This window comes from Panthera uncia (genome assembly GCF_023721935.1).
Source record: "Panthera uncia isolate 11264 chromosome A1 unlocalized genomic scaffold, Puncia_PCG_1.0 HiC_scaffold_17, whole genome shotgun sequence".
NCBI lineage: Eukaryota > Metazoa > Chordata > Mammalia > Carnivora > Felidae > Panthera > Panthera uncia.
In genome coordinates, this window is record NW_026057577.1 from 32321618 (window position 1) to 32345433 (window position 23816).

Genomic DNA, 23816 nt, shown 5'->3' on the forward strand with positions numbered 1-23816 from the left:
TTCAGAATTTGGCCAATGTCTCTAAGGGAACACTGGCCATGTGTTCACAGCCCCTCAGGTCTCCAGGTTTGTGTCTTAAGCTCCCTGAAGCCGCCAAGTGTTCTGCGTCTTGCCTTTGCCAATAATCAACAATGCCCCCAAGGAAAAAGCAGCTGTAGACCAGCCCCTCACCCCAGCCCTTCTGGCCTTCTGGTTTTTGTGGCATCAGTGGCTTCCTGATAGCTTTAGAGAGGTTCGTTCTGTCTCGCTTATCTCAGGTTCTCAGTGGAAGTGTCAGTCTGCTGCAGGGCGCTGTATCCTGAGTGGAGTGTGAAGTATGCATTGGGATGAGGAAGGTTGGTTGGAGAAGATGTTCACCAGGGTCAGCTCATGATCAGAGGCGTGGGTGCTTGGCTGGAGAACCTTGTATACCAGCCCAGTAGATTTAGGCTCGACTGCACAGGCACTGGGGAGCCACAGAACGTGCTGGGTATAAAACAGTGTTTTGGAAGGTAGTGCTGGTGGCCTTTGATCTGGAAGTGTGCAGGTTTCTGAAGAGGGTCTGGTGGGAAAGACAGGCGTGAGATGGGCAGTGGGACTAGACGAAAGGTTGGTGTGAGGGGTCATCCGGAGGATTGACTGGAGGGATTTGTGTTGCCAGACTTCAGTGTGGGGAGGTTGGGCAGTGGTAAGGCTGACCTTGGGGGCCTCCTGAGGGTTTGGTGGTGGCCATGTTGGGTTGTGGCTTGGTGAGGACCCCTGGGGAAGGGGTATTTGGACTGATGAGTAGGAGCTGGATAGATGGCTTGTAGGTAGGGCAAATCAAGGCCGAGATGGGAGATGGATTCTAAAAAGTCCTAGTGGAGTGTCGTTAGAGGGGGCAGGCAGAGCTGGGTGCCGGGTGGGGAAAGAGAACAGGGAATAGGAGAGACCAGAGCAGGGAAGGAGAGTACTAGAGGGCAGACAGAGTGGGTTGGTTTTTTTTTTTAATGTTTATTTATTTAATTGGGGGGGGAGGGGCAGAGAGAGAGGAAAGAGAGAGAATCCCAAGCAGACTGCACACTGTTAGCACAGAGCCTGATGCCGGGGCTTGATCTCACAAACCTTGAGGTCATGACCTGAGTCAAAATCTAGGGTCAGCCACTCAACCGACTGAGCCACTCAGGCGCCCGCAGAATGTTTTTGTCTGGCAGTCCTTGACTGATTGGGATTGAAGTAGAACGTGGTCTGCAGTTTGAGATGCCTTGGGAGGCTTAGAGGCTAAGGGCTGGCCAAGATGGACTCACGGGTCTCAGGGTGCCTTAGGAGCAGCATGAGAGAGCACAAAGCAAAATAGGCTTTCAAGGAACCAAATGAACCATGGCAAAGTTAGGAATGAACTAGTCTCATGAACCCTGGACAGATAGAGGCTCAATTTTGCTCAGCTTGCAGTTTTCCTTCCCAAGAAGAGTTGTGCCTCAGCCCCATCTCCCAGCCCCTCTGGTTTTGCTATCAACTCTCACGGGCCCCTGAGAGCCAGTGACTTTTGAAGTAGGCCAGGAGAGGGGTTCAGAGCTGCCCAGTAGAGGAGTAAAAGTCCTTCCAGATAGCTTCACCCCACTCAGAGGCATGGGGCAATGAACGTGCCTGTCCTGTCTAGGGTGTGAATATGGTGTGGGAGGTTGGGGGGAGGGGACCTTGGAGGGATAGGAGAGACAGGTGGCGTGATCATGAAGGCCAGAACATGAGAAGTTTGGCCGTTATCCTGACTGCTTTGGGGAGCCAGTGACAGGTTTTAAGCAGGGACGAGTCTCGACTACATGTTTGTTTAGAAAGGCCATTCGGTATCTGCAGGGAAGATGTATCAAGGAGGTGCAGGGGTGTACCTGTCTGGAGGCTGCTGAGGGTGTCCTGGGCATATGATGAGGGCAGAGGAGGAGGAGGATTTGAGATCAGGGGTGAAGAACAAGCTGTCGGGACTTGGCGACAGCTCAGATTTGGGGTGGGGGAAGAGTGAGGGAGGCCAGGGTGGGGCCTGGGGCTCAGCTGGTGGCACATCTGGTGAGGAACAGGAATGACTGAGGAGGAACAGTCTGAGGGGCAGCTGTGGCCAATCCAGGCCCCGCCAGAGAGGATCGAGAGAGGGGTGGGTATTTATCCTGAAGCAGAGCTGATGGTAGCCCTGAGGTGCTCTTCTGCCTTTGTTCTTCATAATCTGTCCCCTGCTTCCTTCCTGGAGGGCACTGAGGACTGAAATTCTAAATGCGCTTAGCCTCCACACTCCAGAGGCTGTCCTGCGGGCCAGGATGTCCCCCTTGGCCCAGATGCTGGGGCCCTAGAGCCCTGGCCCACTCTGGCAGGTTTATGTGGTATGTGTGTGGGGGGATTCCTACCCTAGACTGGTTCAGGGACTCTAGAAGGCCTTCAACATCCTTGAATTGCCTTCCAGAACCTTCCTGAAGGCTTTCCCACTGATGGGGGAGACGCAGGAGCGTGAGCGGGTCCTTACACACTTCTCCCGCCGGTACTGCCAGTGCAACCCGGATGACAGCACCTCGGAAGGTACGGCCATCTGTCCCACCTGCCGCCCCTGCTGGGCCCTGGCTTCCTCCTACCCTTGGTCCATGTGCCACCTCTGTCCTGTTCAGTGAACATTGAATGATGGCACATAGAGTGGGGTCTGCTTGCTGGACGAGAGACCTTCCAAATGTCTTGCCCATTGTCATTCTCTGTGCCTGGAAGTCCTCGATCCTAGATTCAGTCTTTTGGTTTTTCATTCTCCCTGCTCCCCCTGGCAGTGCTGATTCTTGGTGTGGTAGGAGTCCTGGTGTGGAGGTCTGGGTTGGGGCCCTCTTCGCCCTCTTAGCAGCAGCACTTTCCTGTGGATGGACTCGAGTCCCAGGAACTGGGGGACTAGGCCAGTTATTGGAGGAGACACAGGCCAAGGCAGGGACATAGTCCACGACCCATAGCCACTCCTGGGTCTGAGTGTCAGGATAAGTTTGGTCACAGGAGGCAGGAGTCTGGCCTATAGCAGGCCCAGGGAGCTCAGGTCCCTTGTGAGGGAGGGGTTGGCCCTGACCTGGGGCAGGCAAGTGACTCTGGTGTTGCAGTGGGGGATAGAGCAGGAAGCGTCACATAGCTTCTGGGCCCTGAGGTGCATTTGGCTGGTGGCTGGCCTCTTCCTGTCTCCAAGGTCTTCAGGTTGGCTCTGTCAGGAGACAGGTGGGTGGCTGGGTTTGAAGAAATGGGTCCTCACACTGAGGGTGCCACCATCTCTGATTTAGATGGGATCCACACGCTCACCTGTGCTCTGATGCTGCTCAACACGGACCTGCACGGACATGTGAGTTGGGGAGGCAGGAAAGGGGCATGTGCTCGCACTGACCCACCCCTGCGCTGTCCTGGGGCTCACTCTTTCTCCCATCCCCCTTCCTGATCCCTGCTTGCTGGCCATGGTTCTTTAAGCAGACCTGGGAGTTGGACAACTTGGCTTCTAGGCTTGGCTCTGCCTTAGTTTATTCACCTGAGATCTGCCAGGATGCCTTGCCCCCAAGCAGAGAGTACAGCTGAGGCACAGGGAAATTGGGGTTTGCTAAATAAGACATGCCACCCCCAGCTGTGTCGACTCCAGGCATTGCTAAAGAGCTAGTGCTCTTCCTGCCCCTGTCTGGCATGTCCGGATGTGGCCCTGTTGAAGTGCCTCGCCCCAGGCAGCCCCCACCTGTCAAATGGTAGGTTGCCCTCAGGAGGCGGTCTCATCACCCTGACCTACCACCAGGCAATTAGTGAAGTAAAAGGTGGGTGCCCCAGGCTGTGAGGCTGTGCCATCACAGGCCTGGGCTCTCTGTGTTGCTTGTGGCTCAATAACTCCTTCTTCTCTCCTTCCTCTGCTCCGGGGACCCCCCCCTCTTTGGTCTCTCTTGCCCTCCTTCAGGTGGTAAGTGTAGCCGGTGGTGTGCATGCCCTGTGAGCCTAGACCTCGCATCTCCATGTTCCCCCTTCTGTGTCCCTCATCACCTCATCTGCCCCGTCATTGCTCATCCAGGGGTGGTCAGAGCCCCTGTGTTGGGTTGGGGATATTTCGTTGACACATGGGGACCACAGGCCAAGTCTGGTTCTGGGGTTAACCGGGAAAGTTCAGGGCACATAGGGTGGAAGAAAGAGCTAGGACAGACCCAGCTTCAGATCCTGCTCTTGCCTCCAAGTGGAGGCTCTGTGACGCTGGACAAGACATTGAACGTCAGATTCTGCATCTGTGAGGTGGGAATAATGATTTCCTGACAAGTGGCCTGGGGAGGATGGAGAGAATTAGTATGCACAACACCAAGCATCAGGGTTGGGTACCTAGTAAGGATTTAATTATGAATAACATCATTATGTAAGAATAACAATAGGACTCATTATTGATATTAAGATTTAAATGAGGGAGAGCCCCAAGGCCTAACCTGTAGATCCCTGGAGAGTTAAGAATGTGAAGACCATAGCCTAATGGCAACCTGAGAGGGCATGGGTACACTGGGGCACCTGACTAGGAAGGGTGCCGACCTTGGTGACCTCGGCTTAAGGAGTAGTCATGTGACAGTTTCCTTTATGTCTGCCTGGGCTGGCAGCCTGCTTGTGGAACAGGAGAGTAGATGTGCGCCTTCCCTGGGAATGTCTCCAGAACTAATACCCATTAACCGGCTAATGTTCCCCCAAGACTGCTCACTCTGTATGGAGAGCAGGTATTGCTACTGTACCTTAAAAGGAGCATTAAACACACCCCTCCTCTCCCGATTCCCACCCTTGGTTGGGCCTGAGGGCAATCTTAGGACCCAGTTACTGCTTTGCCAAGTCATGGATGCTCCGTGGTTAAGAACTGCAACAGCCACTTAGGTCAAGGGTACCCCTGAGCTTGGTGGGCTGTAGCTGCCCACCCCCCACATCAATGCCGGCAGCTGAGGAGGAACATCAGCACCTTCCCAGAGCAGAAGTGGGTGGGGCAGGATTGCGGTTTCTGGAGCCAACAGACATTGAGGATCCCGTCTTTCTCTCTTGAGGCAGTATTGCAAAAGGATCAGGAGAAAGCGTTCTGGGTGAGAGTCCCCAGTATTTCCCCACAGGACAGCTGTGTGGCCTGGGGCAAGTTACCTCGCTAAACCTCCCATTCACCTTCATAAAGTTCCTGTGAGGCTTAAGGAGACAGAACTTGTGAAGTACTCAGCTCCCCCTCGGGTTGCAGTTAGTGTGAGCTCTCTCCAAAGGCTCCCAATTGAAGCAGCTCCCCCTGCTTTGTGCTCCCCCCCATCCCCCACTCCTCTGCTCTCTGGAGACTGAGTGCTGGAGACTGAGTGCCGGCTGGATGTGGGGATCTCAGGAACGTGGGGCCTGCTAGAGCCCCAGACAACTTCTCTGGTCAGAGAAAGAGGCAGTAAAGGAGCTGGCAGAGGGGTAGGTGCATGTTCTTCAGGTGGACAGTTTTAGTAGCTATTTCATGTAGGCTTGAAGAGAAAGTCCATTCTGCAGTAGTTGGTTGAAACGTTCTGTATGCAGATAAGGTCAAGTCTTTTCACTGTGTTGTGCAAATCTTACATATCATTACTGATTTTTTTTTTTTATCGTGGTCAAATACACATAACATAACATCTTAATCGTTTTAAAGTGCACAATTCAGCGGAATTAAGTATATTCATATGGTGTGCTATCATCACCACTCCGTACTTCCAGAACTTTCTTGTCACCCCGAACTGGGGTTGTAATGTTACAGGGTTTCCTGTACCCATTAGCAGCCACTCTCCATTCTCTCCTCCCCCCAGCCCCTGGCAACCACTAATTTGCTTTCTGCATCTATGGATTTGCTTATTCTGTATATTTAATGTGAATTCAATCATAAAATATATGGCCTTTGTGTTTGGCTTCTTTCACTTAGCATATGTCTTCAAGGTTTGTCCATGTTACAGCATGTGTCAATATTTCATTCTTTTTTATGACCAGATAATATTCCATTTCACGGATGTCCCATGTTTTATGTATCCATTTATCTGTTGATGTATATTTGGGTTGTTTCCTCCTTCTGGGTAGTGATTATGATTTATGCTGCTGTGAACATTTGCGTCCAATCTTTTTTTTTGTTTGAACACCTGTTTTCAATTCCTAAGAGTAGACTAGGTATATCATATGCTAATTTGGTGCCTAACTTTTTGAGGAACTGTGGAAATGTTTTCCATAGTGGCTGAACTGTTTTAAATTCCCACTGCCAGTACATGAGGGTTTTAGTTTTTCCACATCCTCTTTAATGCTTCTTTCTTTTTTGATAGCCATTCTGGTGGATATGAAGTGCTGTCTGATTGTGGTTTTGGTCTACATTTTCCTGATGACTAATGATGTTGAGCATCTTTTCATGTTTTTTTGACCATTTGTATATCTTCTTTGGAGAAATGCCTATTTGAGTACTTTGCCCATATTTTGGATTAAAAAAATTTAACAATTGTAGTAAAAAATTTTTTTTTAATTGGGGTAAAAGATGTATAACACTAAAGTTACCATCTTATATAATGTAGGTCAGTAGTGTTAAGTCTGTTCACATTGTTGTGCAAGTAATCTCTGGAACTTTTTCATCTTCCCAAACTGAAATTCTACACATATTAAACAACTACTCCTCAACACCCCTCTCCACCTTGCCACTGACAACTACCTTTCTCCTTTATGTTTCTGTGAATTTGACTATTCCAGATTCCTCATACAAGTGGAATCATACAGAATTTATATTTTTGTGACTCATTTATGCCATGTAGCATAATGTCCTAATGGTTCATCCATGTTATAGCATGTGACAGAATTTTTAAGGCTAAGTAATATTCCATTGTATGTATGTATTCCATTTTGTTTATCCTTTCATCTGCTGATGGACACTTTGGATTGCTTTCACCTTTTGGTTTTTGTGAATAATACTGCTATGGATATATGGATGTGCAAATATTTCTTTGAGACCCTGCTTTAAATTCTGTTAGGTATATGTTCACTTTCTGAACAGCCATACTGTTTTCCATAGTGACTGAACCATTTTTTTACATTCCGACCAGCAGGGCACAAATTTTCTAATTTTACTACATCCTTGCCGACACATATTTTCTGTGTTTTGATAGTAGCCATCCTTTTTTTTAAATGTTTATTTATTTCTGAGAGAGAGAGAGAGAGAGAGCACAAGCAGAGAAGGGGCAGAGAGAGAGACACCCACACACAGAATCCAAAGCATGTTCCAGGCTCTGAGCTGTCAGCACAGAGCCCAACACAGGGCTCGAACCCATGAAATGTGAGATCATGACCTGAGCTGAAGTTGGATGCTTAACCGACTGAGCCATCCAGGCACCCCAATAATAGCCATCCTAATGACTGTGGAGTTGTATCATCTCATTGTGGTTTTGGTTTGCATTTCCCTAATGATTTGTGATGTTGAGCGTCTTTTCATATGCTTATTGATCATTTCTACATTTTCTTAGGAGAATCGTCCCTTAAAACCCTTTGCTCATTTTTAATTGCATAGTTTGTGCTTTTGTTGTTGAGTTTATATATTTTGGATACTGTACCCTTATCAGATATATGGTTAGAAAAAATTTTTCCCATTCTGTAAGTTGTCTTTTCTCTCTCTTGATATATCTTTTGGTGCACAAAAGGTTTTAAGTTTGAAGAAGTCCTATTTATTTATTTATTTATTTATTTATTATTTATTTTTGCTTGCTTGCTTGCTTGCTTGCTTGTGTTTTGGTGTCATCTAAGAAACCATTACCAAATCCAAGATTACAAAGATTTATCTCTATGTTTCCTTTTGAGAGTTTTATGGTGTTGGGTCTTATGTTTAGATCTTTGATCCATTCTGAGTTAATTTTTATATATGGAGTGAAGTAAGGGTTCAGTTTCATTCTTTTGCTCTGGGTATCCAGTTGTCCCAGCACCGTTTGTTACAGAGACTATTCTTTCCTCATTAGATGGTCTTGGCCATGTTAACTGACCGTAATATTACAATATGTAAGTGTATCAAAGTAACACACTGTATACCATAAATGGATGCAATGTTATATGTCAGATTTACTCAGTAAAAAACATTCAGATGTCTACAGAGGTATGGGTGTGTTTATGGGCTCTTAATTTAGTGCCATTGATCTATATGTCTATTCTTAGGTCAGTGCTCCACTATCTTGATTACCTTTGTCTGTAGTAAAAGTTTTCTTTTTTGACTTTGTTTTATTTTGAGAGAGAGCGAGCTAGAGAGAGGGAGCGAGCACAAGTGAGGGAGGGGTAGAGAGGGAGAGAGACAGGGAATCCCAATCCCAATCTGTGCTGACAGTGTGAAGTTTGAACCCAAGAACCATGAGATCATGACCTGAGCTGAAATCAAGAGTCAGATGCTTAATGGATTGAGTCAGCCTGTAGTAAGTTTTGATATCAGGAAGTATGAGTCTTCCAACTTTGTTCTTTTCCAAGTTTGGGCTATTGGGAGCCCTTACAGTTCCATATGAATTTGAATATAAAGTTTTACATTTCTGCAAAAAAGGCCATTGGGATTTTGATAGGGATTGCATTGAATCTATAGATCAATTTGGGAGTATTACCATTGTAGCTATATTAAGTCTTCCAATCCCTGAACACTAGATGTCATTCTATTTATTTAGGTCTTTAATTTCTTTTGTCAATCTTTTGTAGTTTTCAGTATACAAATCTTTTACCTCCTTGGTTACATTTATTTCTAAGTATTCTTTTTAATATTATTGTAAATGAAATTGTTTTCTTAATTTCATTTTATGATCATTCTTTACTAACATAGAAATATAATTGATTTTTGTGTGCTCTTATGTTCTGCAACTTTCCAGAATGTGTTTATTTTTTGGTATATTCTTTAGGATTTTCTATATACAAGATCATGTCATTTGTGAATAGATAGAGTTTTCCTTCTTCCTTTCTAATTTGGATGCCTTTTACTTCTTTTGCTTGCCTAATTGCTCTGGCTGGAACTTCCAGGACAATGTTGAATAGAAATGGAGAAAGTGGGCATTCTTGCCTTTTCCTGATCTTAGGGGAAAAGCTTTTAGTCTTGTACCATTGAGTATGATGTTAGCTGTGAGTTTTTCATAAATGCTTTTTAGTATTCTGAGGAAGTTCTATTCCTAGTTTGTTGGGTGTTTTTTTTTTTTTTTTAAGTGAAAGAAGGGTTGAATTTTGTGAAATGCTTTTTCTGCATCAGTTGAGAGGATCATGTGGTTCCCCCCTGCCTTCATTCTATTAATGTGGTGTATTACATTGCTAGATTTCTGTGTGTTGAGCCACCTTGCATTACTGGGATACATTCCATTTGGTCATGCTATATAATCCTTTCAAAATGCTACTGGATTCTGTTTGCTAGTATTTTGTTGAGGGTTTTGCATTTATATTCCTAAGGGATATTGTTACGTAGTTTTCTTGTGATGTCTTTTTCTGGTTTTGGTATAAGGTAATGTTGGCCTTATAGAATGAGTTAGGGAGTTTTCCCGCTTCAATTTTTTGGAAGAGTTTGAGAAGTATTGGTGTTAATTTTTCTCTAAATGTTTGGTAAAGTTTACTGAAGCCATCTGGTTCTGGACTTTTCTTTTGTGAGCTTTTTAATCATTGATTCAATCTTTTTATTTCTTATAGATCTATTCAAATTTCCTATTTCTGCTTGAGCATTTTTGATAGTTTGTGTGTTTCTAGGAGTTTGTCCATTTTATCTCATTGTTGTTAATGAATTGTTTAGTATTCTTGTTCTTCCTGTTACTGAGAGAACAGTGTTAAAATTCCCAACCAAGATTGTGAATGTGTCATTCTCTTTTTTTGGTTCTCTAAATTTTTGTCTTTTATTTTTTGAGACTATATTATTAGGTGCATACACATTTAGAATGCTTATATCATCTGACAGATTGGCCCCTTTATCACTATGAAAATGTCTCTTTTTATCTCTAGCAAGTTTTCTTGTCTTCAAGTCTATTTTGTCAGGTATTAGTGTGGTTATACTGGAGTTCTTTTGTTAGTGTCTGCATGTACAGTATATGTTTTTCCATCCTTTGTTTCTAAGATTTCTGTCCCCTTTATTTAAGAGGTCTTCTTGTATGATATACTTAAAAACAAGTCTGATAGTCTTTGCCTCTTAATTTGACCATTTAATGAATTACTAATATAATTAAATTTAAACATACCAGGATATGATTTGTTTTCTCTGACTTACCTTTTCTATGTTCCTTTCCCCTCCTTTTTTTTTTTTTTTTTTTGCCTACTTTTGGATTATTAAAGTATTTTTTAGAATTTCCTTTTATCCCAGGGGCGCTTGGGTGGCTCAGTCAGTTAAGCGTCTGACTCTTGATTTCGGCTCAGGTCATGATCTCACAGTTCATGAGATCTAGCCCTGGGTCGGGCTCTGCACTGACTGTGAGGAACCTGCTTGGGATTATTTCTCTCCCTTTCTTTCTGTCCTTCCCCTGCTCACACTCATGCTCTCTCTCTCTCTTTCTCAAATATTAAACTTAAAAAAAAAAAAAAAGAATTCCCTTTTATCCCATTAACCTGTTAAGTTGTTCATTCTTTCAGAATTCTTTTCTTGGTTTGCAATGTGCATCCTAACTTATTAATGTACTTTTGCCACTTCCTGAGGGATGAAATAACCTTAAAACACTTTAACTTCATTTCTCCATTTATTGCCCTCTCAACTTATGTATCACCATTATCATCTTTTAAACTATTATATTTCTCTCTATACTTTGTTCCCCAGAAAGCTCTCTTATTGTTGTTTTATACAATCAGTATTCATTTAGATGTAGCCACCTTTTTGCTGCTCTTCATTCCTTTCTACTTTTTCATGCTTCCATCTGGGATAATTTTCCTCTTGTTGGAAGAAGTCCCTTTAGTGTTTCCTTTCTTTTTTTTTTTTTAATGTTTATTTATTTTTGAGGCAGAGAGAGACAGAGTATGAGCAGAGGAGGGGCAGAGAGAGAGGGAGACACAGAATCTGAAGCAGGCTCCATGCTCTGAGCTGTCAGCACAGAGCCCGATGCGGGGCTTGAACTCACGAGCTGTGAGATCATGACCTGAGCTGAAGTCGGCTGCTCAACCGACTGAGCCACCCAGGCGCTCCTAGTGTTTCCTTTCTTAATTTTATCTTTTTTTGTTGTTGAAATATGACTGGGGTGTTGCCCAGGGCCCCTTGTCCTTGCTGGGCCCTGCACTCCAGTTTTTGTGCTCCACTCCTCCTGACCTCGCGGTTGTTCGGCCTTTTGGTCACTGCTTGTGAGTTGGCAAATGCTTCAAGGAGGAAACCTTCTCCTTATTGGGCTCACGTCTCCATGCTTCCTTTCTTTGTAGGATCTTTACCCTTGAAGTCCTCACTGCTCTGTATTTCTCCAATGCCTTCCCGCAGATGTTTTATTAATATCTTGACCAGCAATTGTTTCTGTTAGGAAGGTTCATTTGCAACAAGATAGCCTGTCATTTCTAGGATTAAAAATCTTGCCTGGTTATTTTTTGATTTTGAACTCCTGACTGGTGGCTGGGGGATGTTCAGTGTGTGGAACTCAGACATTATTGCCTCATATTCCTGTTATGAATGCGGACATAAATGGCTATTATGCATGTACATATATGTCCATGTAAAATGTACACATAAACATAGGAAACATACCTTATTGAGGCACATACAGGATCTTGTCTCCTTAACCCTTTGTAAAGGTATAGAAAATTCTTGCTTGTCAGCTACTTACAAAGCCTTATGTTCCCTTATATTCTTGTTTTCTGAATTATTTTCTGTGGTATGTGAACGTCCCACATGATATTAATAGATTCTCTTTGTTAAGGTGGGGCTAAGGTCAATGGATATGGGAAGCTGTACATGGAATCCTCTCTTTGGAGACTCCCAACACACAAAAGCACATTAAGCACTCTGAATCATGCACATAAACTTATTTGATTATGAAGTCTTTTTTGGGGGAATCCCTATTCCCATCTGTAGGTAAGTCTTGGGAAATATTGTCTTAAAGCAAACCGAAATCCACAAAATCCTACACCAATAGGTATCTGGTGTTCAAGGGTCTTCGTCTTTACAAAGATGAAGTGCCACCCAGTGTGTCCTCAAACATGGATATTGCAAGAAGAGTCTGAAAGTATGTACATCAGCTGTTGGGTTTGGAGGACTGGAGCCCCTCTGCTATTCAGTGGTTTAAAAAAGGCAGAACTTGGGGGTGCAGTCATTCTCAGCTCTTTGTCTGTTTGTGCCTCCTGGAGTGAGACCATCTGCTTGGGTTCCCTTGGCCCCAGCCCAGCCCAGCTCAGCATGGGGTACCCATGTGTGTTGATGGAAATTGATTTTTGATTCTCTTAAGACCAACCTCTCCCTCACTTCACCTACCTCTTGGAGGTCTTGCCGCCCCTCTGTACAGGTGAGAGGGTGAGACAGTTGTGACGGAATACACAGAGCTTCTGCTCAGCAGCCAAGAGGCCTGGGTTCAAGTCCTGGTGCTGTGTGACCTTGGGAGAGTTAACCATGGAGTAGCGGGTGAGAGCATGGGCTTTGGTGTCAGACACACTCAGCCCTTCCACTTCCTTGCTGTGTGATCATGGGCACGTCACTTCACCTTCCTGTACCTCAGTTTCCTTAACTGTCAAATGGGGATGATGATAATACTCACCTCGCCTTTTCCTTGTTGTGAGAGTGAAATAAAATAATGCATGTCAAGTACAATCCCTGGAACACACTAGGCACCTGGCAGATATCAACTATTATATAATTTAGTCCAACCTGACTCCATCTGGGCGAGAGGAGAACTCCAACTTTTCATGATGCTTGAGGGTGAGATAGAATCTGGAAAGTGAAAAAGAGTTTTGTAAACCCTTGGAGACAAAGGGAAATCGAGGCAGTATTTTTCATTACTGCCCTTGATGCTGCCTCCACCCTTCTGGCTGGGCAGGGCAGGGTGTGGGGATCGCATGAGCCTCATCCCTACTCTCAGCTAGAACCATTTCTCCATTACAGAACATTGGCAAGAAGATGTCCTGTCAGCAATTCATTGCCAACTTGGACCAGCTGAATGATGGCCAAGACTTTGCCAAAGACCTGCTTAAGGTAAAATCTGTTAAGGGTTCCCATGCTCACAAGTGGGTGGGGAATAGGTGGGGAGGAGAGAGATCTCTGCTCCACTAAATCTTGACAGTCTAGAATTTTTCTTTCTTTTTTTTTTTTTTAAAGTTTATTTATTTATTTATTTTGGGAGAGAGATTATGCAGGCTGGTGCATGAACAGGGGAAGGGCAGAGAGAGAGCGGGAGAGAGAATCCCAAGCAGGCTCTGTGTCATTAGTGCAGAACCTGATGTGGGGCTTGATCTCACAAATGGTGAGATTATGACCTGAGCCAAAATCAAGAGTTGGATGTTTAACTGACTGAGCCACCCAGCTGCCCCTAGATTTTTCAAAAATGTTTATTTATTTATTTAGTGTATGAGAGAGAGATAGAGAGCAGGGGAGGGGCAAAGAGAGGGAAACAGAGAATCCCAAGCAGACCCTACACCATGAGTGCAGAGTCGGATGGAAGGCTTGAACTCATGAACTATGAGATGATGACCTGAGCTAACATCACGAGTTGGACACTTCACCAACCCTGCCACCCAGGCGCTCCTAGATTTTTTTAAAGTAATCTTTACAACCCAACATGGGGCTCGAACTCGTGACCCAGAGATCAGGAGTTACATGCTCTACTGACTGAGCCATCCAGGTACCCACCTGACAGTCTAGATTTTTAATACTGGGGTCAGGGCCACCATGACTTTGGGACAGAGTTAGTGAACATCCAGTTCAACATTTGACTGTTACGTGTTCCCTGAGTTAGGCAGAGGGATAGGCTTTATGAGACTTGTTTGTGGCACTCCATTATCATTATTGCTGTTATGGCAATCCTCAAACCTTCCACCAATTGTTACAGCTGCCATGGCCACGACCACCACCTTGATCACCGCTGCCACCTCCACCACAACTATTAATGTCATCACCACAGTGAAAAACCCACCCATTTTTTCAACATCACCAGGAATTAAGGGATTCTAGTTTTCTTGTGAGGTTAGAGCCCAGGGCAGAACTCAACAAGCCTTTCAAGCCTGGTCAGTTCTCTGCCTTGGGGGAAAGAGGAGCCAGTTTATGGGGGTGGGGTAAGTGATGAGTTCAGTTTTAGACAGTGGGTTTGAAGGATATGGTGATGCCAGGTAGGTAGTTGGATAATGAGTCTGGAGGTCAAAAAATAGAACATTGTCTCCATCACTCTTCTTACCATAATTATTTTTTTTCACCATCAAGGAGTGCTTGTTAAGAAGTATATGTGAGGGTCACCTGTCAGCATCTGTTGTGCTAACCGCTCAGAGCCTTCAGCCTGCTTCAGATTCTGTGTCTCTCTCTTTCTCTGCCCCTCCCCTGCTTGTGCTCTGTCTCTCAAAAATAAATAAACATGAAAAAGAAAAAAAAAAGAATGTATTTGTGAGATCAAATGACCCCATCTCCCCACCCACGCCATCTACCCAACCTCCCATGCAGCCGTCCTTTCATCCATTCACCTACCCAGAAGCTCATTTACCTGCCCCTATGCCCACCCATCATCCACACATACACCTTCTACACCCATGAACACTCACTCACCCACTCGTTTCCCCACCCATCCACCTACCCACCAACCTGTCTGCCCAACTCATCATCAGATCTATTCACCCATGCATCTGAACAATCATCTCCCCACCCACCCCACATTCATTCACCCATCCAACAAACAACTGTGAATCAAACACCCATTTTGCCCCACTGGCTGAAATGATACTTCACTACATCCACATTACTAGAGATTCAGATTTCTTTGACTTTTCATCTGAAGTCATCTCTTTTTCTTTTTCCCTGTTGTAGACCCTTTACAACTCCATCAAGAATGAAAAGCTGGAATGGGCCATGTGAGTAGTGCCCATGGGCACAGGTATGGGGAAAGTGAGTCACTGGGAAGGAAAAAAAGGGAGTGGCTGAGGGTGCAGGGAAGTCACTTCTGTCACTCTCCATGGTGCTGATATCTCCCAGCCCAGGACTCTGGTGACCCCTGTCCAGCAGGTCAGCACCACACGTTGAGTTCCCCTTTGGGTACATTTTTTATCTTGATAAAAAGTGTGAAGTGTTTACACTGGTATGGAATAGATTAAACTGTGACTTGAGTTTCATGATGGCCACAACTTGTTTTCTATACTGCAATATTGCCACTATTCCCAATGATGATAGTTTCCTTCTTGGGAGGTAAGCAGGCAGGAAGCATGAGACCCCAGTGTAACTGCTCTTGGTAGCGGGGAGGGGCAACTGTCGCCATAACTTGTTCCTCTGCAAAGGCAGTGAGACCTGGAGGTGCCCAGCCATCTGGAAAGAGTTGTGGTGATCTTGCTGGGTGGGGAGACTGAGAGGCTCCTGGGGAAAGCGGCTGCCCCACCCTCCTGTGCTCCCCAGGGCACCTTGGTCTTTGGGTACATGTAGAGATCCCAGGTAGGAATTGTGAGGAATTCCAACAACACTGGGAAGATCTGGCATTTTTCTACCAGGGCTCTAATGGGGATCCTAGACTTTAGGGGCCTCATCTCCTGGCCCACCTTTCCCCAACATGTTTGTGGGGCTTGGTCAGCAGCTTCAGGCTGGCCATGGGTCACTGCTCCCTGGGGCTGGGCTTTCAGGGTTGGATGGAAGAGAAGAAATAAGGAATAAAACCAGTAAGGTCTCCAACTTTGTGGTCAAAGAGTGCTTGGAGGATTGGAGCTTGAAGGCCAAAAATCAAAGCTCAGAGGACAGGGGTCAGAAACAAAGACTAAGGAGAGGGGTCAAATATATGGATCTGTGATCTGGAATTGGAACCTCTTTACCTCTTCTCTTCACCTCTGACTGCTTCCCAGAGGAGTGGTTGGTGAAGAGGGAGCATGTCCGTGTGGGGCTTAGGCCTTCATGGAGGTGGTGTTCAGGCCTCCTATTTTCCTAGTGATGAAGATGAACTGAGGAAATCACTGTCTGAGCTGGTGGATGACAAGTTTGGGACAGGCACCAAGAAGGTGACACGGATCCTGGATGGTGGCAACCCCTTCCTGGATGTTCCGCAGGCTCTCAGTGCTACCACCTACAAGCATGGTGTGCTGACTCGGAAGACTCACGCCGACATGGATGGCAAGAGGAGTGGGTGTCAGGCAGGGGAAGGGCCATGGGGAGGGATGCCAGTCTGGGGGGAGGGTCTGGCCCCATGGCTGCTCGTCTGGGGTTGCACACCTAGGTAGACTGTAAGGGGATGTGGGGGAGGAGATAACTAGGGTGGGTGGTTGTGGCCGCACTACCCTTACCCCCATCCCTAGCACCCCGTGGGAGGCGTGGCTGGAAGAAATTCTACGCGGTGCTCAAAGGGACCATCCTGTACCTGCAGAAGGTGAGAGACTGCCCCCAGAGTCCTTACCCAAAAAAGGCCAGCGCAGTCTTCCAACCGGCCCCTGCCTTGTGGTGCTCAGAGGGTCCCTGGCAGGACATGGGGCTTAGGCAGATGCTGGGTCTTCCCCTCATTAAAACCTGACTCAAGCTCAGTCAGAACCTTGGGTTTTCAGGGAAGGGCCTTTTAAGTGCCCAGGAGTCAGAGGATACCCAGTGGAAGTTCTCTTTGGCCTTGGGACAAACCAGGGTGTGAAGAGGAGAGGCTGGAGTGCTTTGTTGGGGAGGGCATGGCACCAGAGTGGCAAGAGCTGAATGAAGAATGGAAGGAGAGCAAAAGGGGGGGATGGCGAGGGTCGAGGAAGTGTGGGCTGGCAAACCAGAGCCTGGTGATGACAGAGGCTTGCCCGCCCCCACCCCATCTGTCCAGGATGAGTACAGGCCTGACAAAGCTCTGTCTGAGGGTGACCTGAAGAATGCCATTCGTGTGCACCATGCTCTGGCCACCAGGGCCTCCGACTACAGCAAGAAGTCCAATGTGCTCAAGCTGAAGACAGCTGACTGGAGGGTCTTCCTCTTCCAGGCACCGTAAGTAGGAGTGGGAGCCCCCCTCACTCCTACCCTGGCCTCAGGGCCTGCAGCATCGAGCCCACCCTGCACCCCTCTCCTCATCCATCTCAGGCGGGGTGCCCTGCACGTCATCCACACGACTGACAGCTGGGGTCGCCCAAAGTAGAGGTTCTCAAGTGTGGTCCTCAGCATCTCCTGGAAATGTGTTAGAAATGCAATTTCTTTGGCCCCACCTTAGACCTACTGAATCAGAAACTCTGGGGCTGGGCCAGCAGTTGTGTTCTAACCAGGCTTTCAGGTGATTCAGTTGCACGCTGAAGTCCCTACGTCCAAGGCAGATGGAGTCTTAATGAATCATCCTTTACTGTAAATCAGGGTGGGGAAATGGATGGGAAAGACTTGTCCTGTAGTTTCCCTGGAAGACCTCTGTACACTCCCCTTCATCCTGTCCTGTGACTTGAGATTGGAGTTTCATGTGTCACATGAGCTTAAAAGGAGGGAGGCTGGTAGGTGACCTCTCAAGATGGGAGTGTGTATGCTGGACGAGGTAGTGGGGAAGGGACAGGAAACCCGAGTGGGGACACTGCTTGTCCAGTTATCTCCAGGTTCGAGTCATCCAGGGATCACCTGCTGACTCTAAGTCCTCTCACTCCGGGGCCATTAGCTCTGGACCTGGACAGCTTGATTTTCATGTGAAAATCCAGGTCTTGCCTAGCCGCTGGGAGTGAGAGGAGCTCTGTACATAGACTTGACCAGGCCCATCCAACCCCCATCCTGCCATCCTCCCTCACTCCTTTGTCCCCCTTTTGTGAAGGGATTGATGGCCTCCCTATGCCAGGCTAGTGCTGGGGCCTGGGGCCTGGGTAGGGGACAGGGGGTCCTACTGTGAGAAGCTGGTGCCATCTCCCCTCCCATCCTGTCCTCAGGAGCAAGGAAGAAATGCTGTCCTGGATCCTTAGGATCAACCTGGTGGCTGCCATCTTCTCAGCCCCGTCCTTCCCCGCGGCTGTCAGCTCCATGAAGAAGTTCTGTCGGCCCCTGCTGCCCTCCTGCACCACTCGCCTCTGCCAGGTACAAGCTCCCGGGACCCCAACGCCACCTCCTCAGGCTGTGTCCAGCCAGGCCCCCTGTTCAGCAGCCTCCACCTCAGCTCCTAGATGGTGCCTGATCTTGGGCTAAGAGACAAAGTGAAGAGGCAGATATTCTCCTCCATCCCCATTGCGCCCCACCCCCATTTACAGATGGGATGACTGAGGCCATACACCACACGGAGGCTTACATTCTTCTCTGCCAATGGGGGTGTATCCTGTGGATGTCATTGTGAGTCTGTGGGCATCGTGCGTGTCTGAGCATGAATGCAAGAGAATGTGTGTGCCACAGGGAGCTGGGGACAGGTGAGACTCGGCTGGCTCTTTTGCTGTCCTGATCTACCCTTAAATATTATATTTGTAATCCTAAAAAAAACCCCAAAAACTACATGACTTTTTCAGGGGTAGTTTGGAGAGGAGAGGATAAATGGTAGAACGCTACTTGGGAGGTGGAGGGCAGGAGGGGCTCCATGCCGCCTGTCTTTGTCAGGGCCCCCTTCTGTACTGGGCCCTTGCCTTGGATCTCTCCATTGAGCTACCAGAGCCCCTGTGCACGCACATGCAACGCACACACACATGCAAACCCCACGCAGGCATACACCATACAGGTACACACACACGTGCTCTCTCCCCGCACCTCCACTGCACACACGTGCGCATACATACGCACACAGGCGCAGCCCACTGCTCACACAGCATGAAGTGGTCTGGCCGTACTTCGGTGGGTGGCATGTACGTGTGCACCTGTCTGTGAGGAACAGTGTCTCTGCCTGTCTTTGGGTATGATCCTGGGTCTGTAACCATGGAGTCTGTCTGGGGGAGAATGCGAGACAATGTGTGCATCCTGTGGAGCCAGGGGTAGCAGAGGCCAGGCTGTCCCTTGGTCCATTGTATTTGTGTGTGCCCATGAGAGTCCCTGTGAACCGGGGTGGGGGCAGACTGCATCTGGAGTGCTGGTGTGCCTGTGTCAGCGTCTACACACACGTTCCAGTGTGCGGGCCTCTCATCTCCTTAGCCTGCTGCAGATTTATCCAGGAGAGTTGATGCTGATGAAAGCAAGGAGCGGGGAGCGGGAGAGTGGAGGGCCACTCCCTCAGGTCCTCCACATACTTGATGTCCCCGGCCCGGCCTCAGTTTCCCTTTGGTGAAGCAGATCCAGCAGGCCGGGATTAGACCCACCCCTGTGCCGTCCTGAGAGTGGGCCCTCACAGTCCAGGCCATGTCTTTACAGGAGGAGCAGCTGCGTTCTCATGAGAATAAGTTGAGGCAGGTGACTGCAGAGCTGGCTGAGCACAGGTGTCACCCTGTCGAGAGGGGCGTCAAGTCCAAGGAGGCCGAGGAGAATCGGCTGAAGGAGCACTATCTCACTTTTGAGGTGGGTTCTCCGTGGGGCCGATTGCGAAGCTCAGGGCTGGGGCAGGAGGAGGAAGCCAGCTCTTCTCCTGTCGCCAACATCATTCTATAGCCAGGGACTCCTGGTTTGGGCGCTCCCCACATTGGGGGTTCCCCTGAGGTGCTCTTGAGCCATGCATGGCCTCCTGTGGGCCGGTCTCTGCACAGTCCAGCTGCCAATTGTTAATCAAGCACTGTGCCCTCACCTGTGTTTCTCAAAGAGCACCAGGCAGGTACCACCCTTCTCTAAGACCCTCTTCACCTCCATGCCCCCCATGACCCAGCCGCCCACTCCGGAAGCTGTTACAACAAAACCACAGACCGCTTGAGCCTGTCTGCATGGCCTGCTCCCCCTTTTGTGTCATTTTCCTTTTTTGCACATGTTTATCAAGCACAGCACCTAAGTTCTCCCTTCTTCCATCTTGCCTTTCCCTGCCCCCTCCTGCCCCCTGATGCTCTGCAAACGGGGCTGATGGAGCACCACTCTCACTGGGTCAAGCAGAGGGGGGCAGCTTGCGGGAGGGAGGTGGGAACACTTGTCCCTTTTGGACAGCCTTTCTGTTGACCTGCTTGCAGGAGTGGACGATATAGAGGCTCAGACAGCCTCTGGAGCAGGAAGGGCAGGAAGTAACCAATCTCAATCTCTAGATTTCCACATTGATTTTCTGTTGAGGTATGAGGAAAAGGGAGTTCCCACAAGAGATCCTGACCTTTAAAAAAACATAAAGCTGTTCAGCTTTTGAAATCTTCTCAGACCCACTCTCTCTGCAGCGTGAACATAGGGATGGCAAAAGCTACAGTGGACTGATCTCTCGCTAATCGCCAGGCAGCTGCGATTCCCTTCACTTCCCTTGTACTGATTGATTTCATCCTCATGTCAACTCTGTGAAATGAGGTCTGTTATTATTCCCATTTTACAGATGGGAAAATTGAGGCTTAGAGAGAGCAGATCACTTGCCTGAGGTGACAGTTAAGAAGTGCTGGAGCCTGAATCCTAACCGAGGCAGTCAGTCGGATTGGAATTTCAGCACCCCTGTCTTTCTCACTTCCCGCTGGCTTAACTGGGGGAGGGGGATGGGTCCTGGAGGTGAAGCCCAGCAATGAAGGGTCTTTCTGTTCATGTCGCAGAGCTGTGTGAGAACAGTGTCTCCTCACCTGTAGTCCCTGCTTCTTCTAGGATCTCGGCCTCCCCTGACTGTGGTGAGGGCTGGAAGCTCAGAGTCAGGCCCTCAGACACTGCCAAATCTCCCCTTCTAAATGTTTACCAATTTATAACACTTTAAATAGCTTATGAATGTACTACTCTGTCCATGCCCTCACCAACACTGGACACTACTGAATGTTTCAATCATCACTAATCTGAGAGGTTTAACAAGGGGTATCTTATATTAATTTGGATTAAAAATGTTTTAATTGTGGCAAATACATATAACATCAGATTTATCGTCTTAACCATTTTTAAGTATGTAGTTCAGTAGTATTGAGTCTACTCACATTGTTATGCAAGTAATCTCCAGAACTTTTTCATCTTCCTAAACTGAAATTCTACACCCATTAAACAGCAACTCCCCAGCCCCTCCCTCTGCACTCTGCCTCCCACCCCCAGCAACCGCTGTGCTACCTTCGTCTCTCTGAGTTTGACTCGGTACTTCGTATGAGTGGAATCCTCCAGGATTTGTGGTCTTGTGACTGGCTTGTCCTCAAGTTAATCCACGTTGTGGCCTGTGTCAGAATTTCCTTCCTTTTTAGGCTGAATAATATTCCATTGTATATAGATACCACTTCTTATCTTTTCATATACTGCTTGACATTTGGGTTGCTTTCATCTCTCGGCTCTTATAAATAGTGTTGCTATGGGTGTGCAAATATTTCTGAGATCCTGCCTTAAGTTTTTTTGGGTATATGCCCCAAAATGGTATTGCTGAGTCACAAGATAATGTTATTTTTCACTTTATTTTTTTAAGTTTATTTATTTATTTTGAGAGAGAGGGGTGGGGAAGGGCAGAGAGAGACGGAGAGAGAGAATCCCAAGCACGCTCCGCACTGTCAGCGTGGAGCCCGACGCGAGGCTCGAACTCAGAAACTGTGAGCTCATGACCTGAGCTGATATCAAGAGGTAGATGCTTAACCCACTGAACCATCTCGGTGCTCCTGTTATTTTTCACTTTCTGAAGAAAAGCCATACTGTTTTCTACAGCAGTGTGCCATTCCAGTGTTCCCTACATCCTCACCAACACTTAGTTGCTGAGTTTTCTTTCATAGTAGTTGTCCTAATAGGTGTGAGGTGATATCTCATTGTGATTTTGATCCACATTTCCCCGATGATAATGATGTTGAGCATCTGTTCATGTGCTTATTGGCCATTTGTATGCCTTCTTTGGAGAAATGTCTAGTCAAGACATTTGCCATGTTTTTAATTAAAAATTTTTAATGTTTGTTTATTTTTGAGAGACAGAGTGCAAGCAGGAGAGGGGCATAGAGAGAAGGAGACACAGAATCTGAAGCAGGCTCCAGGCTCTGAGCTGTCAGCACAGAGCCCGACGCGGGGCTCGAACTCACAAACTGTTAGATCGTGACCTGAGTAGAAGTCGGACACTTAACCGACTGAGCCACCCAGGGGCTCCAACGTTTGCCATTTTTTAATTGAGTTGTTTGTGTTTTTGTTGTTGAATTACAGGAGTTTTGTAATATATCTCATAGATTTCTGGATACTAGACCCTTATTACATACATGATTTGCAAATATTTTTTTCCATTCTGTGGATTGCCTTTTCACTGTGTTGTTCATGTCCTTTGATACATATGAGTTTTAAATTTCATAACCCCATTTGTCTCTTTTTAGTTTTGTTGTCAGTGCTTTTGGTGTCCTAGTCAAGAAATCACAGCTAATTAACTTGAAAATTTAAAATTGTGAGTGACATTTCTGTGCATGCCCCTTGCCTATTTTTTTTATTGGGTTGTTGATCTCCTTTTTTATTGATTTGTGAGAGCTCTCTGAATATTAAGGAAATTAGTCTTTTGTCACATAAAGTACACATACTTTTTTCGTGTTTTGTTGTTTGTCCTTTGACTTTGTTTTTGGCCTTTCTCTGCCCTTTTTCCAGAAAAGCCGTTATGAGACCTATATCCACCTCTTGGCTGTGAAAATCAAAGTGGGCTCAGATGACCTGGAGCGGATTGAGGCCCGGCTGGCCACCTTGGAAGGGGATGACCCTTCACTCCGCAAGACGCACTCAAGCCCGGCCCTCAGTCAGGGCCACGGGACTGTGACTGGCAGCAAAGCCATGAAGGATACCGCTGGGCCTGATACTTAGCTGGCATGGATGGGCAAGCCCCAGAGGCAGGCAAATGTCCCCAGAAGGGTCAGTGAGCACAATTCCAGCTGGGGGCCGCTTGCACCAGCTCCAGGCAGTCGACAGGCAGCCAGAGGGGTGCAGAGAGCCCTGTGGGCCAAGGAGATGGAGATGCTTACTCATGGCGTTGATCTTGCATCTTGGGGTTTTTCCGGGCCTCAGACCTTCTCCCCAGCCCTCATATTCCTCTCCACCATGGAGCCTCATTTTGTAGGCCAGTTGTATGCATGTTCTAGACACCATCTCACTGGGAAAGGAGGACTGGCCGCTGGCTTCCCAGGCCCTCCCCTCCTCACAAGTTCCTCCCCTCATCTCCCTTATTTCCAAGGGCAGGACTTGACTCCAGGTCTCAGCTTGGATCCTCGGCTGTTCCCCTCCTCCTTCTTCAGACTTGACCAGCAGCGGGTCTGCAGACCACCAGCACCATCCTCTCCTCCCTCCACCTTGTACCTTTTGGAACCATGCCCTGTTCTCCTGTCTCCCTTTGCAATAATCCAGGACCCGGGCCTGTTCCCTCGATGCCAAGTCGTCTCCACTTGTGTGTGCATCCACCTCACCTTCCATTTATGGAGGCCACTACTGCTTTCTTTTATATGGACAAAAATATATATATATATAAGAATTATATATATATATATATATATATATATATATATATATATATATATATGGAATCCCTTTAAAGATGATTTTGGAACTGATATCAGGATGAAATATGATGAAGGAAAAGCCTATTTCAGCACTCTACCTGTTAGCAAGGAGGGCTGCTGGGCTGCTATCTAGTCCCTTGGTGGCCCTGACACTCTGGGAGGGAAGGTGGAGGCGGCGCTGAACCCCTCTCACTGCTTTTCCCCTCTTCCGGCTGACCTGTGACTTACTCTGCTCTTACAGTTGATGCTTTGGAATAAGTAGACAGTGTGTGTATATATGCCACCCCATCTGTCCCACAGGCATTGCAGGGTGTGAGTGGGATGGACCATGGCCCTGTTTATATTTTGGTCTTTATGTTGGT

At 47.2% G+C, this 23816-nt stretch overlaps 1 protein-coding gene across 1 annotated transcript in view; it reads left to right on the plus strand.

Moving 5' to 3' along the window:
• Window positions 1-23391, plus strand: part of PSD2 (pleckstrin and Sec7 domain containing 2) — a 34203-nt gene extending 10812 nt beyond the window's left edge. Inside the window, exons 5-15 of the mRNA XM_049649358.1 lie at window positions 2408-2520; window positions 3246-3304; window positions 3896-3898; window positions 12968-13057; window positions 14873-14916; window positions 15972-16162; window positions 16336-16406; window positions 16833-16990; window positions 17899-18043; window positions 19292-19435; window positions 22556-23391. Coding sequence (XP_049505315.1) covers window positions 2408-2520; window positions 3246-3304; window positions 3896-3898; window positions 12968-13057; window positions 14873-14916; window positions 15972-16162; window positions 16336-16406; window positions 16833-16990; window positions 17899-18043; window positions 19292-19435; window positions 22556-22765 — 1228 coding nt within the window. The 3' untranslated portion in view covers window positions 22766-23391. The remainder of the gene's footprint in view (window positions 1-2407; window positions 2521-3245; window positions 3305-3895; window positions 3899-12967; window positions 13058-14872; window positions 14917-15971; window positions 16163-16335; window positions 16407-16832; window positions 16991-17898; window positions 18044-19291; window positions 19436-22555) is intronic.
• The last annotated feature ends 425 nt before the right edge of the window (window positions 23392-23816 follow it).